General features: G+C 36.8%; 1 protein-coding gene across 11 annotated transcripts in view; it reads right to left on the bottom strand.

Moving 5' to 3' along the window:
* Positions 1 to 24528, bottom strand: part of KIAA0825 (KIAA0825 ortholog) — a 248248-nt gene that overhangs the window by 164242 nt on the left and 59478 nt on the right. For all 11 annotated transcript variants that reach the window (XM_027662939.1, XM_027662929.1, XM_027662931.1 and 8 more), the window contains 2 exons: positions 12951 to 13121; positions 1730 to 1824 (listed from right to left, as the gene is read on the bottom strand). In XM_027662939.1, coding sequence (XP_027518740.1) covers positions 1730 to 1824; positions 12951 to 13121 — 266 coding nt within the window. The remainder of the gene's footprint in view (positions 1 to 1729; positions 1825 to 12950; positions 13122 to 24528) is intronic.

Genomic DNA, 24528 nt, shown 5'->3' with positions numbered 1-24528 from the left:
AGAAGAGAAGAGAAGAGAAGAGAAGAGAAGAGAAGAGAAGAGAAGAGAAGGATTCCCAGTAAGCTGCAGCTATAATACTAAATCGAAAGACAATGAAGGGCTACAAAGTGAAAGCCATCCACCTTACTTCAATTGAAAAGTTGTATCCTCCTTCCTTTCCCTTTCTCCACTCCAAGCATTCAACTCCAGTCAGCACAGAGACAGCCCCCACAGACACACAGTTTTCAACTCCCCCTTTTTGGGTGGGGAAGGGCAGGGGGGGCTGAAATTGTTGCACACTGGTCCAGAAGCTACATGCTTTTACAGGCTGTACACTTCAATTCTAGACTTAAAGAGATTTCGCCCACATGAACTCTTGCAAAGTCTTTCATTCTTTGATACCTTGAGTACATGTCCAGAGAAAAACTACACATTTTTGTCTAAGAGCTTTTTTTAATTTGGTGAGAAAATAGGTGTTCTGGCAAAAAGAGTTTCACAGAAATAACATGCAACTTCCCAAAAGCATTGCAACAGATTACTGAGACTAGCAAGCATTGCTGTAAGTAAGGAAACCTGTGTTACACTCAGCAAACACAAGGTCCATACAACTTAAATTAAATACCCACAAACTAAGTGAAACACAGAAAAAAGGTGTTTAAGTTGCCCACAAGAGGAAAGGAAGAGATATTAAGAGAAGAAAGAATAAGAGAGGAGAGGGACATATTTACCACTCTGGTGGTCACATGTTGACAGGTCAGCAGGGCAAAGGCCAAGGCAAGATGGAGACCACGTGTGTGTCTGTTTATAGACTCCGGCTATTGTGGGCACGCCCTCTAGGCAGGACCTTTGGCTCACTGCCACTCACTGTCCCCCTAACCAAAGTGAGGTGTGCCACACCGCTCCAGGGGGTGTGGTGTGATTGACAGCCCAGCCACATGGCCTTCCCTGCCGCGTGCTCTGCATGGGCACAGCCGTGTTGGCTGCAGGCTTAGGTTTAGCCCTTCCCCCACCTCCACACAAACAGACAGCATGGTTTATTTGACCCATCAATCAAACAATCCGGTGAGATATGAATCTGGTCTCTGACAGGGATCAATCTACTCAAAATATTCTTCTTTGTAATCTGTAAGAACATTAGTCTCACAAACTGATTCAAAGCACATTTAAAAAGTTTTCCACCACTAAAATTGAACCATTAAAAAATTAAATTCCACTATCACAAAGTATCAGATTTGTTAGAGCATTTAGGTCCCATAAAATCAACAACATAAATGTGTTTAGTAGTAAATTGGAGCCAGACAAAAACTTAATCTTGTACATACATTCTACAAAACATAGTGCTTACTACACAATAGTTTGTTAGCATCAAAGAAACTACACACTGTGTGAGTACCTATCCCTACAGGAAGAATCATTATTATCAAATTCTAAGAATTTCATAGATTTTTTTTTAAGATTCTGCTGTATTTGATAATATATATATAATACTAAGAAAGTTACGATATTTTAGCAATTTTCTGTTTTGAGGTATCTTATGTTAAATTCTGTTATTAAATACCAACCACTTCTTCATGAATGCCAGAAGATTTTATTCTATCTTAACTGAGACTTTGCACCTAAAATAAATCAAAGTAGCTAAAGTAATGAAACTATGGCAATATGTGTTTATAATGAACACGATGACAGACTACACTGGAGACACACACAAAAGAAAATCCTATAAAAAGTGTAAGACTCTTTTCATACTCACCTCTTCTACCTGAAGTAACTGTTCAGGAAGCACGCTGGTTTCATTTGTTCTAGTTTCTCCTATTAAAAGCTCCCCACTAGCTCTCTTCAGAACTCCTGCACAGTATGGTAAAAGAGATCAAAGTTAGGATTAATTCTGTAGAAAAGTCAGCAGCCTACAACACCTTCTGGTATATCAATACAAAGCATAAAAAAACCCTCAACAAGATGTAGGGCAACACTAATGATATGATAAAGTCAAATTCAAGTAATACATAGTTCCTTTTGTATAACATGATGAAATCTACATCCCATTGTAATCATATTTTATACAAACACACACATAATGTGTAAAATATGGTTTCTTTTATCATTAATTCATTTTTATACTGATTGTGCAGTCACCTATTCTTAGGGAGAACAGATAACATTAGATCAGCTGTACAGAAATTTATTTCTATTCTTTGTTCAATAAATTATATGAATTGAACACTAATGTATTTCTACAGTTTTTACTATTTGGAAACGCCAATATCATAAGAATAAAAAGATAGTTAATCAGTACAGTTATTATAAGCAAAATAATGGCAACAGGAACCAGTGAAGCTGCTTAAGAAGGCCTGGTACAAAGCTTGCTCATAAGCCTTGGAGTAATGGAAATATTGCCCCAGTTTTGACAAGGACAAACCAGAATCTGGAGTAGGTATCACTTTCACCAGTTTTTGCAAGCAATCCAGGTTCCTGAAGTGCATTGATGATAATTTCTTCTTCCAAGTGATACAGGCACAAATGGAGAGGGGCTTATTGGGGAGATGAAAGGCAAAGGCAGCCTCTGCTGCAGTGACCATGAGGTAGCGGAGTTCCAGATCCTGAGGGCAGGAAGGAGAGTAAAAAGCAAGCTCACAACCCTGGCCTTCAGAAGGGCAGACTCTGGCCTCTGCTTGGAAGAGTCCTGTGGGATTAGGCCCTAGGTAATGGGACACAATAAAGCTGGTTAATATTTAAGGAGCTCTGCTAAGCTCTAAAGAGTCAAAAAAAAAAATGCCAGGAGGCTTGGATGGATGAACATAAAGATCCTAGCCAAACTCAAATGAAGCATACAGAGGCTGGAAGTAAGGACGGGTAAGCTGTGAGTGACACACAAATAGTATCTGAGCGTGGACAAAGTCAGGGAAGTTAAAGCTCAAATGGAACTACATTTGGCCAAGGATGTCAAAGACAAGAAGGGCTTCTATAAGTACACAGGTGACAAATGGAAGACTAGGGAAAATGTGAGCCCATTGCTCAATGAGATGGCGGACTTGGTTACACAGACATGGAAAAGGTTGAGGTACTGAATGTCTTATTTGACTCAGTATTTACTAGCAAGAGCAGCCTTCAGGAATCCCAGGCTCCAGAGACCAGGAGACAAGGTTGAAGAAAGGAAGATGTACCCTTGGTGAAAGAGGATCAGACCTGAGGAAACCTGATAAGTTAAGCAAACAAGACATACGGATGTCTTGGGCCCTTACGGGATGCCCACAAGCGCCAAGGGAGCTGGCAGATGTCATTGCAAGGCCATTCTTAATTATTTTTGATCAATCGTGGCAACTGGGATAATATCCCAAAGGCCGGAAAAAGCAAATATCACTCCTATCTTCAAGAAGTGTAAGGAGGAGGACTCAGAGAATCAGAGTCTTGTCAACCTCACCTCAATCCCTGAGAAGGTGATGGAGGAATTTCCAGGAACATTATGGACAAAAAAAATCATCAGGAGTACTCAGTATGGCTTCAGTAAAGGGAAGTCATGCTTGACCAACTTGATAAACATTTATGAAGAAATAATTGGCCTGGTAGATGAGGAGAGAGTAGTGGATATTGTCTACCTGGACTTTAGTAAAGCCTTTGACACTGTCTCCCATAAGATCCTGTTATAAAACAAGCTGTAGACAAGTGCTTGATATGTGGACTGGATAAACAGTCAGTGAGGTGAGTCGAAAACTGGCTGAATAGCTAGGCCACCAAACATGGTGATCTGTGGCACAAACTCCAGATTGCGGCTAATAATTATCAGTCTATCTCAGGGATCAACACTAGGTCCAATCCTGTTTAACACCTTCATTAATGATCTGCATGACAGGCCAGAGTGTACCCTCAGCAAGTTTGCAGCTGACATCAAACTGGCTGGCAGAGGGTCATGGTGCCATCCAGAGGTATGTACAAACTCACGCACCTGGGAAGGAGCAAATCCAGGCATCAATATATGCTAGAGGCCTCCCAGCTGTACAGAATAACACAATATGCTGAGTTTGAAAGACCATCAAGGATCATCAAGTCCAACTTTTAGCCCTGCAAAGAACCATACCCAAGAGCCACACCATGTGCCTGGGAGTATCATCCAAATGCTTCTTGAACTCTGGCAGACTTGGTGCTGTGACCACTGCCCTAGAGAGCTTATTCTACCATCCAACCACCCTCTGGATGAAGAACCTCTTCCTAAGATCTAACCTACACCTCCCCTGAGACAACTTCAGGCCATTCCCTCAGGTCCTGTCACTGGTCACCACAGAGAAGAGATCTCTCCTCTTTTTCACCTCACGAGGAAGTTGTAAACTGCAGTTGAGGTCTCCCCTCAGCTTCCTCTTCTCCAGGTGACTTCAGCCACTCCTCAGATGGCTTCCCTTCAAGGCTCTTCACCACCTTCGTTGCTCTTCATTGGACACTCTCTAACAGCTTAATATCTTTCTTATATTGTTGTGTCCCAAACTCCCACAATATTGAAGGTGAGGCCTCACCAGTGCAGAGCAGAGCGGGACAATCCCCTCCCTCGCCTTGCTGGTGATGCTTTCCCTGATGCCCCCCAGTTGGCCCTCCTGGCTGCCAGGGCACTGCTGACTCATATTCAACTGGCCACTGATCAGGAACTCCCAGGTCACCTTCCTTGGCACTGCTTTTCCGTATCTCATTCCCGAGTCTGTCTGTACATCCAGAGTTGCCCCATCCCAGGTGTAGAATCAGCCACTTTCCCTTGCTGAACTTCATATGGTTGGTGATTGCCCAGTCCTCTCATTTGTTGAGGTCTCTCTGCAGGGCCTCTGTGCCTCTGAGGGAGTGAACAGCTCCACCGAGTTTTGTGTCATCTGCAAACTTGCTTGGTATCCCCTCCAGTCCTGCATCCAAGTCATTTATAGAGATGTTGAAGAGCACAGGGCCTAAGATGGAGTCCTGTGGAACGCCACTAGTGACAGCTCACCAGTCTGATGTTACCCCGTTCACTGTAACCCTCTGTGCTTGACTCATGAACCAATTGCTCACCTACTACATGATGTGTTTATCCAGGTGTGTGCTGGACAGTTTGTCCAGAAGGATCCTGTGAGAGACAGTATGAAAAGCTTTACTGAAATTCAAAAGCTTTGCATAAAAGGACCTGAGGGTCCAGGAGGACACAATGTTGAACGCGAGCCAGTAATGTGCCCTTGCTGCAAAGAAGGCTCATGGTATCTGGGCTGCATCAGGCAAAACATTGCCAGCAGGTCAAGGGAAATGATTCTTCCTGTCTGCTCAACGCTGGTGAGGCCACACCTGGAGTGGTGTGTGAAGTTCTGGGCTACTCAGTACAAGACAGACACGAATGTACTGCAGGGTGTCTAACAAAGGGCCATGAAGATGACAAAAGGCAATGAAGCATCTCTCCCATGAGGACAGGCTGAGAGCACTGGGACTATTATTCAAGACAAGATAAGGCTCAGGGTGGCATATCATTAATGTATATAAATATCTGAAAGGAGAGTGCAAAGAGGAAAGAACCAGAGTGTTCTCAGTGGTGCCCAGTGACAGCGCCAGTGGCCACAGGCACAGACACAAACACAGGATATTGCCTCTGAACATAAGGAAACAGTTTTTTTACTGTGAGGGTGACCAAGCATCGTAAGAGGTTGTCCTGATAGACTATGGAATCTCCGTCCTTTGAGATACTCAAAAGCTGTCTGGACATGATGGTGAGCAACTGGCTGTAAGGGTCCTGCTTGAACAGGAGTTGTTTGGATCTCCATATGTCCCCTCCAACCTCAACTATTTTGCAATTCTTTGAGTCGGTATTTCAAAAGAAATATAAGAATAAAAGCAAACTATATGGTATTTTTAAAATCTGTCTTGTAGCATAAAGCTGGTAAACAACAGTGGTCCAGATATTTCTAATGTAATGTACTTCCTGTGAAATTAAAACCAAGAGATTTTAAATAACCAGGAGCTGCCAAAGCATTGTTAAACATTATCTTCTAAGCATAAATTTATAGATCTTCAGTGATCTGAAGCTACTGATAGTACATGGTCAAATTTTAAGGAGATTTTCCATAAAATTTCCAGTATTTGTACATACAGAGAATTACTCTAGAATTAGAAAAACCTAAGTAACTGGTTTTCTGTTCTGTGCTTTCTATCTTATATTCGCCTTTCTTTTCCCATTGCAATTCCCCTTTATATATACATCAGATTCTAACTATAAGTACAAGTGAATATCTATATATTCACATTCCACTATTCTTGTCGCTACTTAGAACAGCTATTCATAACTTTTTATATAAAGAATTTAAAGAAAACCTTTAACATTTAACCTAAAGTCCTTGCGTATTTGTGACACTGCTGCCTTACTTGTTAAGAAGTCATAGCTGAGAAAAATAAGTATCTAGCTGATGGTAGATTTGTAACTGCAGGATCAGAGTCAAAGAGCAAAATGATGCTTCTATCAGCATTGGTCATTTAAAAGGCTCCTTCATTATTGAATTACCATGTTCTATTAGATTGCCCTACCTCCTTTTCTAACTAACAGTTTGGGCACTCCTGCTTTATACTCATACATAACTATCTATGTGCATCTAGGCTCACAGACATACAAAAACCATTCTGGTCTTCTCAAAGAAGCCCCAAGTTCAAGTCTGTCATATTTTACTGAGTTCCTTTGGTTTCTCAAATTTTTGCTTTCCCCAAATCTCCTCTGGGTAAAGTCAGCCTTAATCTTCTTCAATTTAACCACCAGCTAGCAAAGGCTCCCTTCACGCTTTTCGTTGATCATTGTACACTTAGCCAGACTCCCCATAAAGACTCCGCACTTCAGATGCTACTAACCTTCCTCTCAAACATTGTTTCCAAGAGATATATATCAAATTATACCCTTTCTGTCCTGTAACTTCACTTGTTTTCTGACTGTCCTGCCCTAATCAGCAAACTCTCCTGGGAAATAGAATTGCAGCTTTATTCGAGGTACAGCTGTTAGCCCAAATTAGTCTGCCACTGTAGACAGGAAGGCAGGCAATGGGACGGGGCAAGCAGCCCTATCTAAGCAGCCAGTTTTTTACACAAATTCTTTGACTCCTCTCTTCTCCTAGATTCCAGACATCAAACTCCATTTGCACAGATAGACAGAAATGTATGTGATACTTCTCATATAGCTGCTTAGAGGAGAGAATTTGCAGAAAGAGAGCAGAAAAACTGAATGTTGTGAAAGAAGATGGGGGCTGAAGGAAAACTTCTCATTCTTTCAGATTTGCTCCCTTTCCAGAGCATATTCTACACCTCCACCTCTCTTGATTATTATGGAAGACTGGATTAACTACAAACTCTTGCTGTATCTCTCTTGAAACTTACGTTCTACAAACTTGATAGACTGCTCACATTTTGTGTACTTCCTGGAGTTTACCAGCCAGGCAGATTGTAAATAACAAGATTATATTGAAATCTTGAAATCAAAAACTCTTCAGCCAACTTTCCTTATGTGTATTAAAATTTGTCTGGGATTATTCTTCTTTTCAAAACAAATCTAATTGCAAAGGTCCCCTTTGCCTACAATGTATTTAATTATTTCTCCAGTTCATTACTTTGCTGTTTTGGTAATGATGATTATAAAGACAGAAGAGTTACAGTGACACCTCTTATACTGATAATATAACTTTTTTTATTTCTTATAAGAAGCTCCATTAAATTATTTTTTCTACAGACTTGCACAGCTTTCCTATTTTTACAGCATTTAGGGTCATAAGACGAGTTATCCTGGTGCCATCTTGCATGCAGCACAGAATAGTAAAATATCAAGGAAAGCTTTTGTATGATACCTCACTGCCTGTGCATAAGCTAAGTATCAGTGCCATCAAAGTGGCTTACTTTAGCTGGCTTAGACAGAACTTTTATTGAAACTGTACTGGAAATAATATGTCTTGCAGAAGTGGGAAATACCACTCCCCCAGAAATATAAACAAATAGAGGAAAAAAAATTGACTAGCTATAGATCAAAAACCCATTCTGCTTTCTATCTTCAATAATGGACTTTTTATCTGTTGTACTATACTGAGCAAACTGCCATAACACAAATACAGAAAATGTATCCTAGTGTAAATTCCATCTTCACTTTCGATTGATCTGTTGCAGCTATGTATTTCTTAAAGAAGCTACTTGAACATCTTGCTTTGAGATTAAAGCAAAAAAATCACAACTTTCTTCAATCTTTCCAACTTTTGCAATATTGCAACTTGGCAATAAAAGAGGATGCACCTATTAAGAGGATGCACCTCATAAATTTAATTTCACACTACTTTTACTACACTTTCCAGAAATGAATATAGAATTAAGGATTTCTTAAGGTGTTAAGGAAAGACCTTTGCAAACCTTCCAGTCCTGTGAGGCAAAGCTTATAAATCTAAGGGCTTGACAACTTTGCCTACAGTATTTTCAAAGCGCTCCATCAGAAAAAGCCTTTCTTGATACTTGTTATCTGATCTGTCCAAAGTTCACCTTTCTCACTGGAATGGAAAAAAAAGGTGAGACAGATGAAAGTACATTAGTACTTTAGATTTTTTAAAACTCTCAACAAGAGGCTTCTGAAAACCCAGAGGAAAGACAAATCTACCTTAAAGATGGGAAAAGAATGCAATTTGGCAGGATTCTAAACCAAAATCTTCTTAACCCTTGACTGCAGCTGAACATGTTCCAGATTTCTTCAAAGAGAATAACCCCTCTGATCCTGCAAGTACTAGGTATGTCAGAACAACTCAGAATTCAACTGAATGTAAACAGAGAAGCAGACTGTCTCATCACAGTAGGGATGACCAGATACCTGCGGAAGAAAGGGTTAAACGTCTAGTCAAGAAAAAACAGAAGGTAGTTACTCCTTTAATTTTATGAAATCTAATGCTTGTAGTGGAACAAAGCTATGCAACACTGAGAATATATGTTAGAAAAATACAGATACCTTTCCTCTGAAAGGCAGAGTAGCAGTCTTGTTCAGATGCTAAGCTAAAGTTCGGGGATGGAACACATTATCATTTGTTTGTCCAAGAACTTTTCATTATTTTCTCCTTTTATATAATTTAAGGCATAACTTGAACAATACACTAGCAGTAAATAAAATGTGTATTTATACTACATTTCTTTAAAATTGTGCTTAAATAACGCAAATGCAACTTGAAATCAAGCTCAAAATTTGGCAAGTACATACTGGTCATTGAGGGATAGAAGCTAAGATAGCCCTGGTAAAGTCAAGTCAAAAATATAAAATCAGGAAGAACTAGATGGAGAACAGTGAAAAGAAGAGCAGAAAATGCAATTCAGAGAATTTTTTTGCAATCTATAAAAGATAATTTGTGAAAATGAGGATTCTGAATATATTCCAGAAGATGCCAGATACAGAACGCTCAAACTGAACGCAGAGACCTATCCGTATCACCTAAAAAAACTCTCTACATCCATCTCCCTACAGAGTTCACTCTGGTTCACTGCTTCCTTTGGTGCTATTGTCTGCCATGGGGTTACCATCAGAGAACACTGGTAGGCAGTACTTCCCTCTAATATCTATTTTCAACCGCCTAAATTGGTCTTCATAGGATTCCATTGTGCACACTGCAAAGAAACTTGTCTTGTTGCCAGCTAGAACTCTGAACTACACGTCTTTCTTTTCTTCACTGTTCTTTTTTTGGTTCACAAGCAACCTCCTACCAAAAGCAGAATCTGCAGAAGAGACTACATCCAAGAGATAATGCAATGAAAAAGTATGAAGAGAAGCCCAGGTGGCCACCTTGCAAATTTCCAATGTGGAAGCCTTCGACCTCTCCGCCCAAGAAGCAGCTATAGTCCTAGTGTAATGAGCTTTACAAACCCTGGGAGTCTCTTTACCCTTAACTACATACGCCTCCCTAATACAATCCCTTAACCATCTAGCTAAGCAACTCTTAGAAGCCATTTGACCCCTCTTAAGACCCCCTAAGAGTACAAACAATCTGTCAGAAGATATGAAATCTTTGATTCTTCTGTGATAAACCCTAAGTGTTCTTCTTACATCCAATTTATGCAGCCATTGCTCTTTGTCATTGCTGGGTTTAGGGAAAAATGAGGGCCAAGAAACTGTCTAGTTTAGATAAAACTCAGATGCCATCTTTGGGACAAAAAAAAAATTTAAAAAGAGGAACCATCCAAAGAACTACTTTGTTTCTGATGGAACTTGACACATGTTCTAAATATCAAGATTGAAGTACTATGGGATATAAAGCAAAAAAAACAATTAAAACTGCCCATGAAACAGCTATAGACATAAATGCAACACTTGACACAAGCACATGAAAAAACACGCTATTTTTGTTGCATCTCTGCATGAGTTATATAGATAAAAGACTCCTGTGAATACTAAAAGCAACCAAAAAAAAGAAAGCAACTGCAAGGTTCCCATCTATGTGATGTCTAGGGAAACTTTAGTTCACTTGGACATTAGCCTACCTTTTATGAACAGGCCAGTTTCCCCTAATTTGCCAGCAGTACTACTTGCAGAGGACTGACACTTCAGATATCCCTCACTGCACTGACTGAAGCGTAGACTGGATACACCCAACCTAGCTTTAACCCCCTGAGAGTACAGGTAACTGTCTAGTACCAGCAGTGCATGGTTGAATCTGGGCTAATTTGCTCTGCTTCTTAGGCTGGTTCTGAAGTCTGTGCTGCACTGTAAACTTGATACTGGTACTCCAGTTAATTTAAAGCTGCTTTGGACATACCTACACTCTAGATTTTGTTAAATTAAACAAGATTTCTAGTAATAAGGCTTCTAAATAAGTACAGAAGATGGCAATTATATTTTCTAGTCACATATTATAATGTGTTCTGATGAAAATAAAACAAGGATTCTAATCCATCCTTCCTATCAAAACTCAGTCTTCATCAGTGACAAAAATAAGATTATCAGTCTAATATAGGACATTAACAGAGAAAATCTTAAATCCCTTTTGGTACTTAACAGAGCCTGTAACTACTGGAAATATAGCTCTCATTCTCCCACATTAAATAATTTTTCATTTCATCACTACAACTGAGATTTCTGACAATATGAAGTGAAAATAACACAAATAAACCCTTCTTCTAGTCAGACATCTTATTAAAAACTTCTCTGAACATGTCTTCTTTTTACATACTACGTGTAAACATAAAACTTAGCAAAGTTTTGTGAATAGAACCTCCTGATCAGAACCGCAACACTAAATACAAAGGTATGTCTGAGACTTCACTAAAAGCACCTGTAAAATATTTACCTTCACTTGTTTTTCAGGGTAAAAGTAATTTTATGTTTTCTTTATAGAATGCAGCTTCTACCCAAAGACTCCCTCCTCCAATAAGATTTAATAATATTTCCCATTCAGATTTTATTAAGCAGAGGTACCAATTAAGAACTGACTTGTCATAGACAGAATTACCCTTAAAGAATATTCCTCAAAGAAGGAGGCTTAACATACTTTAGAGAAACAGTTCTGAATGTAATTAAGATTGGAAAAATGCCTGTAGGGTAAAGTCCTAAATACACTTCCTGGAAAGTGAATTATTTCTTATTAATGTTGAGATCTTTAAGTTCTCTGAATTACTGGAGATCACGTCTTAGAGTGTAGTTATTTAAATGTCAAATAAATTTTCCACTCAAGAGTTTTTCAACTTCTTTACACTTTATCACAGAATATACTAATAAAAAGACTTACAATCACTCTTACTGAATGTGTACCCTGTCCTACACATGAGGAAGACTCCACAATATGAGAAGTTTACTCTAACATCTCTTTGTAGGATCAAGGCCATAAAACGTAAATCATAATGTATAACAGCTTAACATTTCTTGAGAATTAGTAAAATGGAGAGATTAAAGGAGGGAGAAATACACTGAAACCAATAGCAAAAATGGAACTTGAATGCAAATTTTATTAGAGTTTTGACGTATAGTTTAAAAATACATAGATTAACCTGTACTTCTTTATTTCAGAATGTCAGGATTACAGAGGAAGAATCCATCAACAAAATGTGTGCCTCATTTAATATTTTTATTTTCATTAATTAAGTATTCTAAGACTACATTCCCAAAACACCTCTCTCCTCAGCTTGCAGCTTGACTACACAGAGAGTAAATATTTGACTCCACCTATCCTCCCTCCCTGAGCAGCCTGGACTCATTTCTGGTCTGATCTTTTCCTGCAATAGAATCAAAGGTCTTGAAACAACTTGGTCTCTGGTGACTTGGAGTTTTTCTACTGGCAGAAGCAGTAGAGTAGAAGAACATTTATGAGTTTACTGTGACCTGAAAGGTGTTATTCACCTCCATTTTCATATCAGGTTCTCCTGAATAAAATTAGATGAAAAAGAGAGTGAACTTGGAATCTATAGCAAATGCAAACGAGGCTTGATCACTTTACTGATGTAGAGCCTACTTCTATAAAACACCCACTGAAGCCAGTGGGATAAGCATATTAGTAAACATAGTACATATTGGTAAATGTGAGAACTACAGGTTAAACCAGGACTATATCCTTAAACATTTAGTTGCATGTATACTAACATCAACTAAATTGTTGTTCAAGTCAGTGCTTTTCTCTCTTGAAAAAGGCATCTTTCAAGGATAATTTCAGAAACAGTCAATTTCAAAGAATTCAGACTCCATGTATTGTTGCGCCCTATATGAAGCATAAGATTTTACAGATAATTCAGTAGGAAATGTCATGTTACAGCGTTTGATAGTTTTTCATTATGATTCATTATCTACAGTCAGTACATCACATCTTTACATACAGCTATGAGTTCTTTTCCTCGAGTCATTGTGCTCGAATACAAATCTGCGTATTACAAAGATTTCTTCAGTGGATATGGTAACAAAGTTATTTTCAAAATATGACGACATAATTTAGGTAATGTTGAAAATCATAAAAAAATTATATTTTGCACAAAGTAAATCAGTACATTATTCGATTGATTACCTTGAACATTCTTATTCCGCTCCATAAATGAAGGCAGCAACAGAATTTCTGCACAGAGCTCTTCAATTTTTTCCTCCATTAATAAGAAGAGTTTGATAAGTTGAGAAAGACATTTGAGTTGATACAATGTTAAGCAGAAGTTCCTTCCTTTTTTGGGGTATTCTTGGGAGGCTGTTAAAGTAAAATAATAAAATAACATTTATTATAGCCTAAAAAAATGATCCTGCAAAACTGATTACGTAAAACAATATAATATATCACATAATTCCATTTTTCTTACAGTATAATGTATCTTTTTCTCATTATAAAATACTGTTACATTAGTTCTTCCTAAGTCTTCAGCATTTCTTAATTATCTTGGAAGTTACAACTGAATTCCAGGTTTTGTTATTCATTAACTAGGATATTTTTCCAAGCAGTGGATCTACTCAGAAACTTTCTCACCTGTGTTTTACAGAAACCCCACTGTGTTGCAAAAGCCGAAAAGGAAAAAACACATCATTACTGTATTCTAATGGTTTGGGACATCACATCAGTTGTCACTCTGTAAGTCACCTTGTCTGTTTAACAATCTGCTAAGCACAATACAGTTGATGAATATGACATTTGAGTGAAAAGAAACATCAATCTAACACTCCACAACTTTAAATATGTGGGGTTTGAAAACAAGTGAGACTGTCAGTGAGCAAATATCAGCAAGTATTATAACTATAAGCATTTGGTATTTAAAAGAAGAAACTGAACATTTTATTTTGAAAGGTTAACACATGTAATCATAACATATAATCATGTCACATCAACCAGGGAACTCTGATTTGAGCAAAGTCAGACTATAAATGACTGTGAGATGTTTCCAATTCTGTATTACCTAACCACATGGGTTTAAGTATTTTAATTTTATAATTTCTTTAAATGCAACAGATTTGCACTTCTATGGAAATTGTGGCAAGTTGATATCACATTCCTATGCAGTTCTGTTGCAGATGTAACATCAGCAGAACAGTTTATCTAGAAAGTGTCACAGTGAGAGCCAGAGTAGTTTGGAAGGGAAGCTCTGAAAGATGAAAACAAATAGAAATTGATTGAGATGTATTTTCATGTGTCAGATCTCTCTTACCTTTGCAAATTTGAAATACTCTGTACCTTTTTTCTTCAAGTTTCTAGATATTTTTTTTAGCATTCACAAATCACTTCTAAACAGACATAGATCTAAGAAGCAGAGCTGAGCTCTGAATACTAATTCCCTAATTTACTATTCCAGTTTTGCAGCCTTAGAGATTAAAATGCGGGTTTTGCATCCACATCTGAATTTCCTCAAAATTCCAAACAGATGTATTCATGCTAGTCCCTTGCATTTCAAAGAATGGAAAAAGAGTTATGCATAATTGCCTCTGTTAGTGCCTTTCATCTCTGAATAACAAGTAAATAATATCTTTATCACTGGATTTCTTATTTTAAGTCCTAAACTTACAAAAAAACCACATTCTGCTATTCAGAGATCTTGACTGCTTACCTGAAAACTAGAGAATATAATCTGAGTTTAACTGATATGAAGTGACTGCATAAATCTGTGGTGTAAGAACACAAAACATATTATAAAAATGAACGAAACATTAGTTCCATCTCCTATAATTTGAAAACCTTGTAATGCTCTTCCCTCCTCTCTTGAGGAACACAGAAACCTTGCAATTATTTGATTGCCACAAATGATATTAGACTGAAAGGAAGTGGATCTAGAAGACAAAGGTATACCACAGTAATACTATTTTTAGAATATAATACTAAACTCAGAAAAAAGTAAAAACTTTAACTTTTACTTTCAATGATCATTCAAAGTATATTTCAGTTTTATTGTTTCTCAGAACTGACAACTCATTTATTCAGTGCTTCATGATCAAATAGTGTGCACATACCTGGGTATCCAAAGTTTAACTGTGAGGTCTTATATACATCCAGACTGTTATGTTTAAAATACTGATGGCAGCATTTAACTTTGAAGACCACTGACCAGGCTGCTTGAACAAGCATATCATAATCCATTTTTAGCAGAGGAGAAGGTACTTCTTTTCTGACATTGTTCTGATTGGGCAACTTACAGGACAGAAACCTTTACAAACTGTGTAACAGCCAGGAGCTAAGCAGATAATGCTATGACATAGAGAAAAATCTCAAAACAGGTTTGTAAATCTTATAGGAAATTGTGGACAGATGTGAAATAGACATGGGGACTGACTGTGATGTATGTTCAACCAAACCTTAGTGCCACCAACCTGTTAGGAAGAAAGTCAGCCATATTCACAGAGTGGAATATGGTTACTCTGAAAAAGTTATGAAATGGCTCATGACTTATGATTAGTCAGAGAACTAACATAACCCATTTATTCAGGTAATACTGTATGGTAAGAGAAGCACCCTTCTGTGATGTAAACAGTCTGAAGTTGTTAGCAGCCTATTCAATTCACAGAGAACTGCACACAGGGTGACTGAAAGCACATGAAGCATATCTCAGCCAGCCATGAAGCAATGGCACTCCAGTTTACCTGCAGAACAGAAGGGAGCATGGAGAAAGTTACATGATACAAACCAACTTCCTTTCTGAACCACTTGCAGTTTGCTATCATTCATATAAATTTGATTTTTTCTGCATGTCTGGCTTCAATTCATGTAGTCCTTGTACAAGGAAACAGCTGTGGCAGGATCTTTGGGTATAGGCAAATATCAATAGGACTTCTATAGTGTCTCCTAACAACATGTTGATGTCCTGTTAAAAAACTACCTTGTGAGAAGAATTTCTGAAAAGAGACAGAAATGCTGGTACAGAGGCTACAGAGAGGTAAAGTGGACCATATACCCTTTGTCTATGTGCCAATGGGCCAATTTTTAAATATTGCTCTAAATAGATGTGAGATTGGGACCTAAACAAACATAGAGGAGTAAAAAACGGTTCTGAGCTTCTGAACACAGGGTCAGGCTTCAATTTCTGCAGAACAAGAATCAGGAAAATACTGCTATACAAAACCATTCCTTATACTGATGATTTGCTCTGGAGGCTGAATCTTGCAGCAGACATAGCCTAAGTCAGCACAATGAGGTATGCTGCAGTGTAGGCCTCTGAAGCGGCTGCTTAGGGCCATTAAGGCCCACTAGTGCATGCAGGGCTTTTCTTGCATAGCCCTTAAGGAATTTCAGTTTTCAGACTAAAACCATAGAACAACAGCTAATTTTTGGAAAACTGTCTTTCTGCTTGACCAAGGACAGCACAATTATTTTGCTAAGAGGAAAGAAGAGAAAGTAGTTGATATTTCTCCTAAATACACTGTAGTCCTTTCTAGGGGGTAGGAGGGAGAAGAAGTGGTAAAGACAAAAAATTTACTTGAATTAACTTGAAAGTACATTATTTATTTGTAGCAAGTAAAAAAAATCTTTACGGGTCACTACACAAAACTGGAAGGAAGTAAAGGAATAAAGCTCAAAACTTTCATGCAATTAACAACTCTACATTTAGATAATCCTGTCACATAGAGACAAGGGGGACCTAAAGGGCACTTAATTTCTTCAAGTATGCTGATTTCCCACCACAACAATGAAATGACAGGCAGCAGAAGTCATCCCAAACAAGGTTACTCTTAAAAAGCTTTTCTTATAGAAGAAGGTGGCTCAGGTAAAACTAATACTGAATATCTATCAATTTGCTTGTGTGCTGGTGCCAAAGCAGCCGATGCAGTCATACAGCATCAGAGAAACTAGAGGCATTCATTTTTATGTTTGGCCTTTCATTTTAGCAGAATGGATTGAAGCTGAAGAAATTTTCCTAAGATCTAAAGCACATGCTACTTCTGTTGAAGAATACAGCAGTCCATTTTGTGAGACCATTTGACTGGTTGTAGCTGCACCATGCATGCTGGACCACGCATGCTGGTCTTCAGGAGATAGGAGTGAGCACTCTGACATAGCTGATCAACCATCCTGCTAAACTGAGGGCAACAGACAGACTACAGTGGACCTCAAGTGTCTGCTCAGATCTCATCCAAGCCTCATGACATCAAAAAAGTAGCAAATGCAGAGCAGAACACTAGAGAGCTAATTCTACTCAATATTATTCTAACAAAAAAATCAGCATGTGATTCAAACAGCAAGGTTACTTTCAGTGTGGATACCCTATTATCTTGAACACCAAAACTCAGTTTTTCTATATTTGCAAGTAAAGTTATTTTCTAAAAACCAACACAACCACTTGAGAGATCTTAGGAATTAAAAAGATGGTATCAGAGAATTTCACATAGCCAGTGATGAAGTTCAGAGGTGTCCATATGAATTCTAAGACTAGCTAAAATTAACTAGTCTTAGAATTTAGATTAACTAACTAATCAACTAGTAAGTTAATTAAAGTATTTTTCAAGCAACAAAAACACACATTCTATAAAGCACTTGATCATAGTACCTGAACTTCTCCTAAGTACTTAAATTCAGAAGCAAGGTATCTGACTTGATCTTATCACTTTTAGAGATCTTCCATCACCTCTAAAAATGAAGAAACACGAGAAAAAAGGCTGAGCTAGATCTAGACGACCTGTGTATACCTGCTAACTTGTGAATTTATAGCAAGTTTCAAAAGTGATATTTTCCTCAAAGCTGTAGCTCCTAAAACGACTAAAAAAATGTTCCAACTTCCTTGGTTATAGCCTAGAGGCATTTAAAATCTCAAAACGTGTATGAAAACGTGTATCAGTGAGTCCCATAAGTTTAACGTAACTTTTGTTATTATTTTTCTTTCTTTTCTTTTTTTTTTTTTTTTTTAGTGAGCATGGCACATTAAATATTTTAAACAATTTTGAATTCACAACATCTCAAAAACTGAATGGCTAATTCCGATTATTTCAAGTCATCCAAGCATGTGATACAGTAAAGCGTGATGCAGAAATCCCTGCAATAGAGGTGAGCTCGCTGTGGATGTTCAAGAATAGCTACACTATGACAGCACTGCTCTCAGATTAATTAGCCTTTACTACTCACTGTACAGAGCCACATGGCTAAACTGCTTCTGAGAGTCATGATGGAATCCTTGGAAAGCAACCTGATGACTGTTTTCTTCAGTGATTACAGTGGGGATTTCTCCCTCAGCAGGAACCAAGGGTCTTTAAAATCAATTATACTATAAATTACCTTCCCAATACATTAAATATCATTCCCCTGCCCCATTTATAAGGTTCAATTTCATATAAGATAGATCTACAATATTGTTCTACAAGGGACACAAGAAGGCAATGTCAGGGATTTCATCCAATAAAGCTATATGAGGAAAAAAATAAAATTATAAAATATAAAAAGTTCAATATTAAACTTAAAATCTAGCTACAACCTGCATACATAATAAATGGAACTATCACATTATTAAAATCTGAAAAGAAATAGCCTAATAAAGCAACAAAAACACAGCTGCTGATAATCATTGTGTATAGGGGTATTTCAATGGGTAAATTTTCAAAGCAGTGCACAGGGAGTTACATACATAAATTCCATTAACAATAATGTGTTCCTCAGCTCTCAATGATATTAACTTTTAAGTGACACTATAACTATTGTAATAATCTTGCATTTATGACTGCATTAATCTGCACACTATCTCCTAAACAGAGCTTCTATGTAAGTCGTATTATTTTTTTGTTTGCATTTATTAATGATATTTTCAATTTTTATGGACATCTGCTCACAGTTTTCTCAAACTGCATGTTGGTGTACCTTATTTAATGCAACTGCTAGGTTTAAATAATTAGTATTGTTGGATACGATCACTAATTTCCTCATACTGTAAGAAGCAACTGAGTATTTCGGCAAAACAGATGTAATACATGGTATTACACAGAACTAAATTATTACAAACAGTGCCAGCAGTTTTCTATACACAGTACTTAAGATAATTATAAAAAATCATCTTCATTACTGCATGCTAGTTTTTTTTTAACAGTTTAATTTGGATAGGTTACAAGATACATTCAAGTCACACAGATACAATTACTGCAAACCCAAGAAGCTACAAAATGTTCCTAAACAAATATCTTTGACCCTGTTAATGTCTGTTTCTTATTAATATAAGGCTACGTTGTTTGTAGCATTAATTTTTTATGAAATATTAAAAAAAAAGAAAGAAAATCCCTTAACAGTTGTTATTGATTCCACCACTTACTGACTGAAAGATAAGCACCATTTACAATGCAGAACAGATGCAGATGCTGACAGAAATGTAAACAATTGTTGCTTGGCTTACTGCCAGATTCGAAGCTGATACATTAAATTCCAAGTGAAGCACATTTCCCCTATAGATTGCATTTACTGCCCCTTCATTTCCTATGTGCTCTGTCTCTCTGTTGCTGTGCCTGGCACTAAGCTATTTTCAGTTCTTTGGTGACCCCTGAGGCCTACTGCTACCTCACATAGCCATTAGAGAAGGGAATTGCATGTGTCTGACATGGCCTGAAACCAATTATTTGATATTTTCTTCAGAATGATGCCCAAGTCTATTGGGAATGAGCAATCATGAAATAATTTACCTCCTGATTTAATTTTTTTCTGCACAAATTAGTTGTAGCCTGAGCTAGCTATACACAGCTGCCTGCAACGTATCTCTGTCATATCAAGATTCTACTTGAAATGATGAAAAAGGAAAGGAGAGAGTAGAATTGAATAGAATAGGTTGGGGAATCCTGCTTTTAAAAGGCATTGACAAGTTTATCAGATATACTGTATACTGATCACATGTGCTCTCTGCTGATTGAAACTGACAGATTCAGAAAGAACTATTAGTGCAGCAAAGGAAACCACATGGATGCAAACTGTTACCCAAGTGCTTAAGGTTTTTTAAACACCTGTCTTGCTTTGCAGCTCACTGTTTGCAGTGAAACCTAGGAGTTCCAGCATAATCTGATAAAGCACTGAAGTAAGGGATCTCCACTTGAGTATAAACATGATAAGTATGTATAAATTTGCATATATTTAATCAAGAGAGTATTTCTGTCATAGAAATAGGTATGTCACTGTCTATTAAACAACCTCAGTGAAGACTACACTAATCTTTTTAAAGAGATACACTATATATAAAATTTTAACCAAATCTGCTCCATAAAATGAGATCAGTTTCCACCTTATAGTGAAGGTTGATTCCATATCAGGTTGCTAGATGTTTGTTACTAAATGCTAAGGTCCTCTATTAAAGTTGAGTGTATAGGTTCGCCAAAATTAAACATTTACTTGCAAATCATGTTCACTGACCAACTGATGAAAGAAAGGACAGACCGGTGCTGGAAACACAGGCTGAAGAATAAGAACATCTAATCACACTCTGACATCAAATTCATGTTGTAATCTCAAGTGCATCATCTCACCCATCTGACTCCATGACAGCATACAGCTACAGCTCTGATGAACAAATTACAGACTTCCTCAAGTGCTCTGAGGATGAAGTGCCCTGTAATCATGTTTAATAAAATTACTTTATACACCGATACCTATCTCAGTTTGCCCTCAAACTAGAGACTCAACCTGCTCAATTATCAAAAGCACACCTATCCTCTAATAAATTACAAGACGTTCTGATTATGCAATCCCTGATAGACAATGACATTTTAAACAATTCAAATGTACACAAACCAATGAGTCTCTAAATTAAAATTAATTAATGATAGGTCCATTTAAGCAATTTAGCAGTTGGTATCCAATAATTTTATGATAATTCTCATAATATTAAAATAGATGTCATTCTTTAAACTTCCCTTTAATTAAAATTATTTTAAAACTTATAGAAAGACTATATGTGCAGTTGTTTATAGCACTTATGGGCAGTTTTTTAGGTACTATTCTATAATTGGCAATTTCTTCTGAAGCAGCAACTATAAGCCAACAGTCCTTTGGAAAACTGCAAGAGCTATCCTATAACAAAACGCTACTTTTGGTAATATTTCTCAATAGAACTGAAACCATATTCTGGCCTTACCAATGACATAAACTGGTTCCACATGCATTTTTTTATTTTTCTTGTCTACTCTGTGGGCTGAGGGAGTCATTGCATTTCCTGAAGTCTTCACACTCACACACAGAAAACACCAAAATAGTGTTTGAAGAGAGTATAAACACTGAAAGTCTGCAGCCAACTGTAAATAGACCTATATTGAAACAGTAGCCTTTAAAGAATTCTAAAAGTTGATCTTCCTCTTTGCTGAAAGAGAAATTAGGCACTGCCAGGTCTCTCAAACTTTCTCATTACTTGTAACTTTGATAGGATTTGCTTGTATTTCCCTGTAAACCATTTTAAAATACTTGGCTGATAAAAGACAATTCTAATTTGTATTTGTAAACACAATAATTTACATATTTATTTTAATCTGATTTCAATTTCTTTAATGTTTGCAAATATAAAAATATCTGCTAGCTTAATTACTATCCTTCTGCATCTACATTCACAGAGGAATTGTTGGGTCTCTCACAGATTGGTTTATTACATCAGACTCACTCTATTTAAATTAGATTGCTAGGAACTTTCAACCAATCAGGAGTTTCTATCAAGTGTTCATCATTCCTTTGTGTAGTCTATGTACGATATTATGTTTTTTCTTTAAATAATAGATTAAAGTGCCTGTGTTACTTTTGTTTCTCTTATTCCTTGGAATTTCCAAGATATAACAGAGCCAGTTCAACTCTATTCTAATAAGAGAAAAAAAAAAACCAAACTACTTATAAAGCTGGAGTCAATATTCATATTTCTGCTTCCTATCTCTTTATATTTCAAAACACCAGTTAGGCTAAGTCACCACAAAGTTCTAATGAGTACTTTTACAAGGAATACAAACATCAGAAATAAATCTAGGCATACAGAAAAAAGGGCAGACACTGCCATTTCAAAACTTCTAGAGAAATGTTTGGAAATTCATAATCTTTTAACAAATATTTTGTAGAAAGACTAATATACAAAAGAAGGATTAATCACATCTGTCAGCACAGATATAAGTTCCCACTCACTGAGCTGAGACTACACAATTAAAACACCTCCTTATAGATGAGTTGCTAGTATGGTGTGTGACAGAACACCTAATAATGTCACAGAAAGTGCTGGACTTTTCCAGCACATGAACAGAAAATCAGTGCACTGATTCTTAGCCAGAGGATGATCAGTGCATGAATCTATTGAGGAAAACAAAGCTCTTCTTGAAAGTCTGAGACTAGTAACTGATCTGATTTCAAACAGTCCTGAACATTCGTGGCCACTGGGACTGGGTTATAACCACACTTATTCTTTCTACATCAGACAGACAGAAATATCCCTATTGCCTTACTCTATTCAGTAAATGTAGTGAAAAGTACTATAAAATGACTGAAAGCTTTGCTTTTCAAAAACTCAGTAGATACAGCAGTCCCTTGATTGAAAATGGAGAGGTTTTAAAAAATTCTAAGCCTAAGCCACAGTGAAAAGAACATGTATATTCTAATTTAGCATGTAACATCCATCTTGTGGATGTGACCCCCACCAATTTAACCACTTTTTTTTTCCAAAAAAGTATTGTGACTAATTTTGACTTTTTCCCATACAATTTTGTGACAGAAGAAATTCTCTGTCTTGACAAAAATCAGTCAAGACCACCTAACAAACTTGTGATTAAATGATGGCAGATGCATGTATTGAAAGCTCTTGTAACAACTTTCTTTGAATCAATACTGCAGGAGACTCTTAAAGACATTTTTTAAGTATTCTCTTATCTGCCATAGTTCTACACACTTGTCTTCACAAAAGCCCATGTTCTTAAGCAAAAGAGAGACTATTATCTCTCTCAGATTGTGTCACTTTTTATTATTAAACAGAACACTACAGTACGTAAATCTCAAAATGAAGTCTGACCACTCTCCAAGTATCAGACTAGAGAGTCAATCAGTTTCATCTTTTAAATCTGGGACGATAATGCAACAATTAGAGAGCATAGTGAGTTAAAGGCTTTTTTCATGTTGTGGAAGAAAATGCAGGTATGCTGTGAAAGCACAAAGGAAGATAATTAGTTGGTGTTTGCTAATTGTGGACATTTTGAAAGAAAAAAACCAAACCAACAAACCAAGAGTGAAACTATGCCCCTTTCAACCTCTACGAAATTCTGAAAACAGATTCGAATTTTGGTTGTTAAAGTGGAAGAATTTCATTAGGACACAACAGTTTAAAAAATATAAACCAAAATATAATTGAGAATTTCATGTTTAAAAATATTTAAATAATTTCAAAAGTAAAGTTAGGATTTACCTATTTTATTAAATAAACTAGATAATAAAATCCCAGAATAGGCATATTTTTAATGAGATATCAATAATGAGATATTACTGGCCATCTTCATATTATGGGCTTAATAAGCAATTTGAAGCAACTGCTCTGAAAAGATGGAAGGTGTTCAGGCACACTACCAGCTTTGAAATTCTGTCAGTTCAACTGACATTTCAGTAACTGAGATACTGTTATCTTACCCCCTACTATACACTTAAAAAGTAACAAGCTTAATGCTTTTGTAATCTTCAAGAAAATGTCATTCTCCCACTAGAACACATTTGTGGTCCTAGGATATTGTGTTCATATGGCCTTTAAAAGAGTACCACTTTTCTATTAAAACTTCAACTATGCATGTTCAAACAGATGGTTTTATTTTTTTCTCAGTACTAACGATATTTCTGTTTAATATAATTGTGTAGAAGAAATCAAATGCAGTATTTGCAAGAATAAGAAATAATATGTGACAAACAAGCTATAAAACACATTATTTCCTATATTATATTCAATGATATTTATTTTGTTTCCCCTGAGTAACAGGATCTTGCTATGGCTGTCAAAGTTTTATAGGCTTCCCAAGGAACAAAGACAACTTCAGAAATCTGCATCATATATGTATGTCCACTGATTTGCAACTCTAACTTCCTATATAAATTCCCACTAACACTATTTGCTCCATTATTTGAAATCAATGCCAATTAAATCTATTGAATATCTCAATATTGATTGGCTCATAAAAAAATTAGCAACCTTTGGTGATTATATCTGCATTTTTACTCAATCCCTATGTAATAACCATGTAATTTTCACTCTTGTCCTCATGTTTTCTGTGAACTTTATATACGCACAACAGAAAAGTGCTATAGTTTTACTTGATACCTGTTACTTCCCCATTTTTCATGGATGGAAACTGTACAGTTTTTCACTCCACCTGTGTAAGATATGGTGAAGATTGTGCCATAGATCACCATGTATGAAGACAGGCTGAGAGAGTTGGGGTTATAAGCATGGAGAAGAGAAAGCTCTGGGGACAGCTTAGAGCCTGTTCCAGTACCTAAGGACATACAGGAGAGTTGGAGAGGCACTTTTGACAAGGCCATTGAGTGACAAAACAAGCAGGAATGGCTTCCAATTGAAAGAGGGTAGCTTTAAATTCCAAGTTGGAAGTATTTATGTCTTTATAATGTCTACAAGTCACTACAATATTTATGTGGGTCTTGAAACACTTTAAAGTTTAAATTAATGAAAAAAACCTTTCAAATAATGTCCACAGTTAAAATTTAAAAT

The sequence above is a fragment of the Corapipo altera genome, unplaced genomic scaffold (assembly GCF_003945725.1).
Source record: "Corapipo altera isolate COAL_440 unplaced genomic scaffold, ASM394572v1 61167, whole genome shotgun sequence".
NCBI lineage: Eukaryota > Metazoa > Chordata > Aves > Passeriformes > Pipridae > Corapipo > Corapipo altera.
This window is presented reverse-complemented; position numbering and strand designations above follow the sequence as displayed.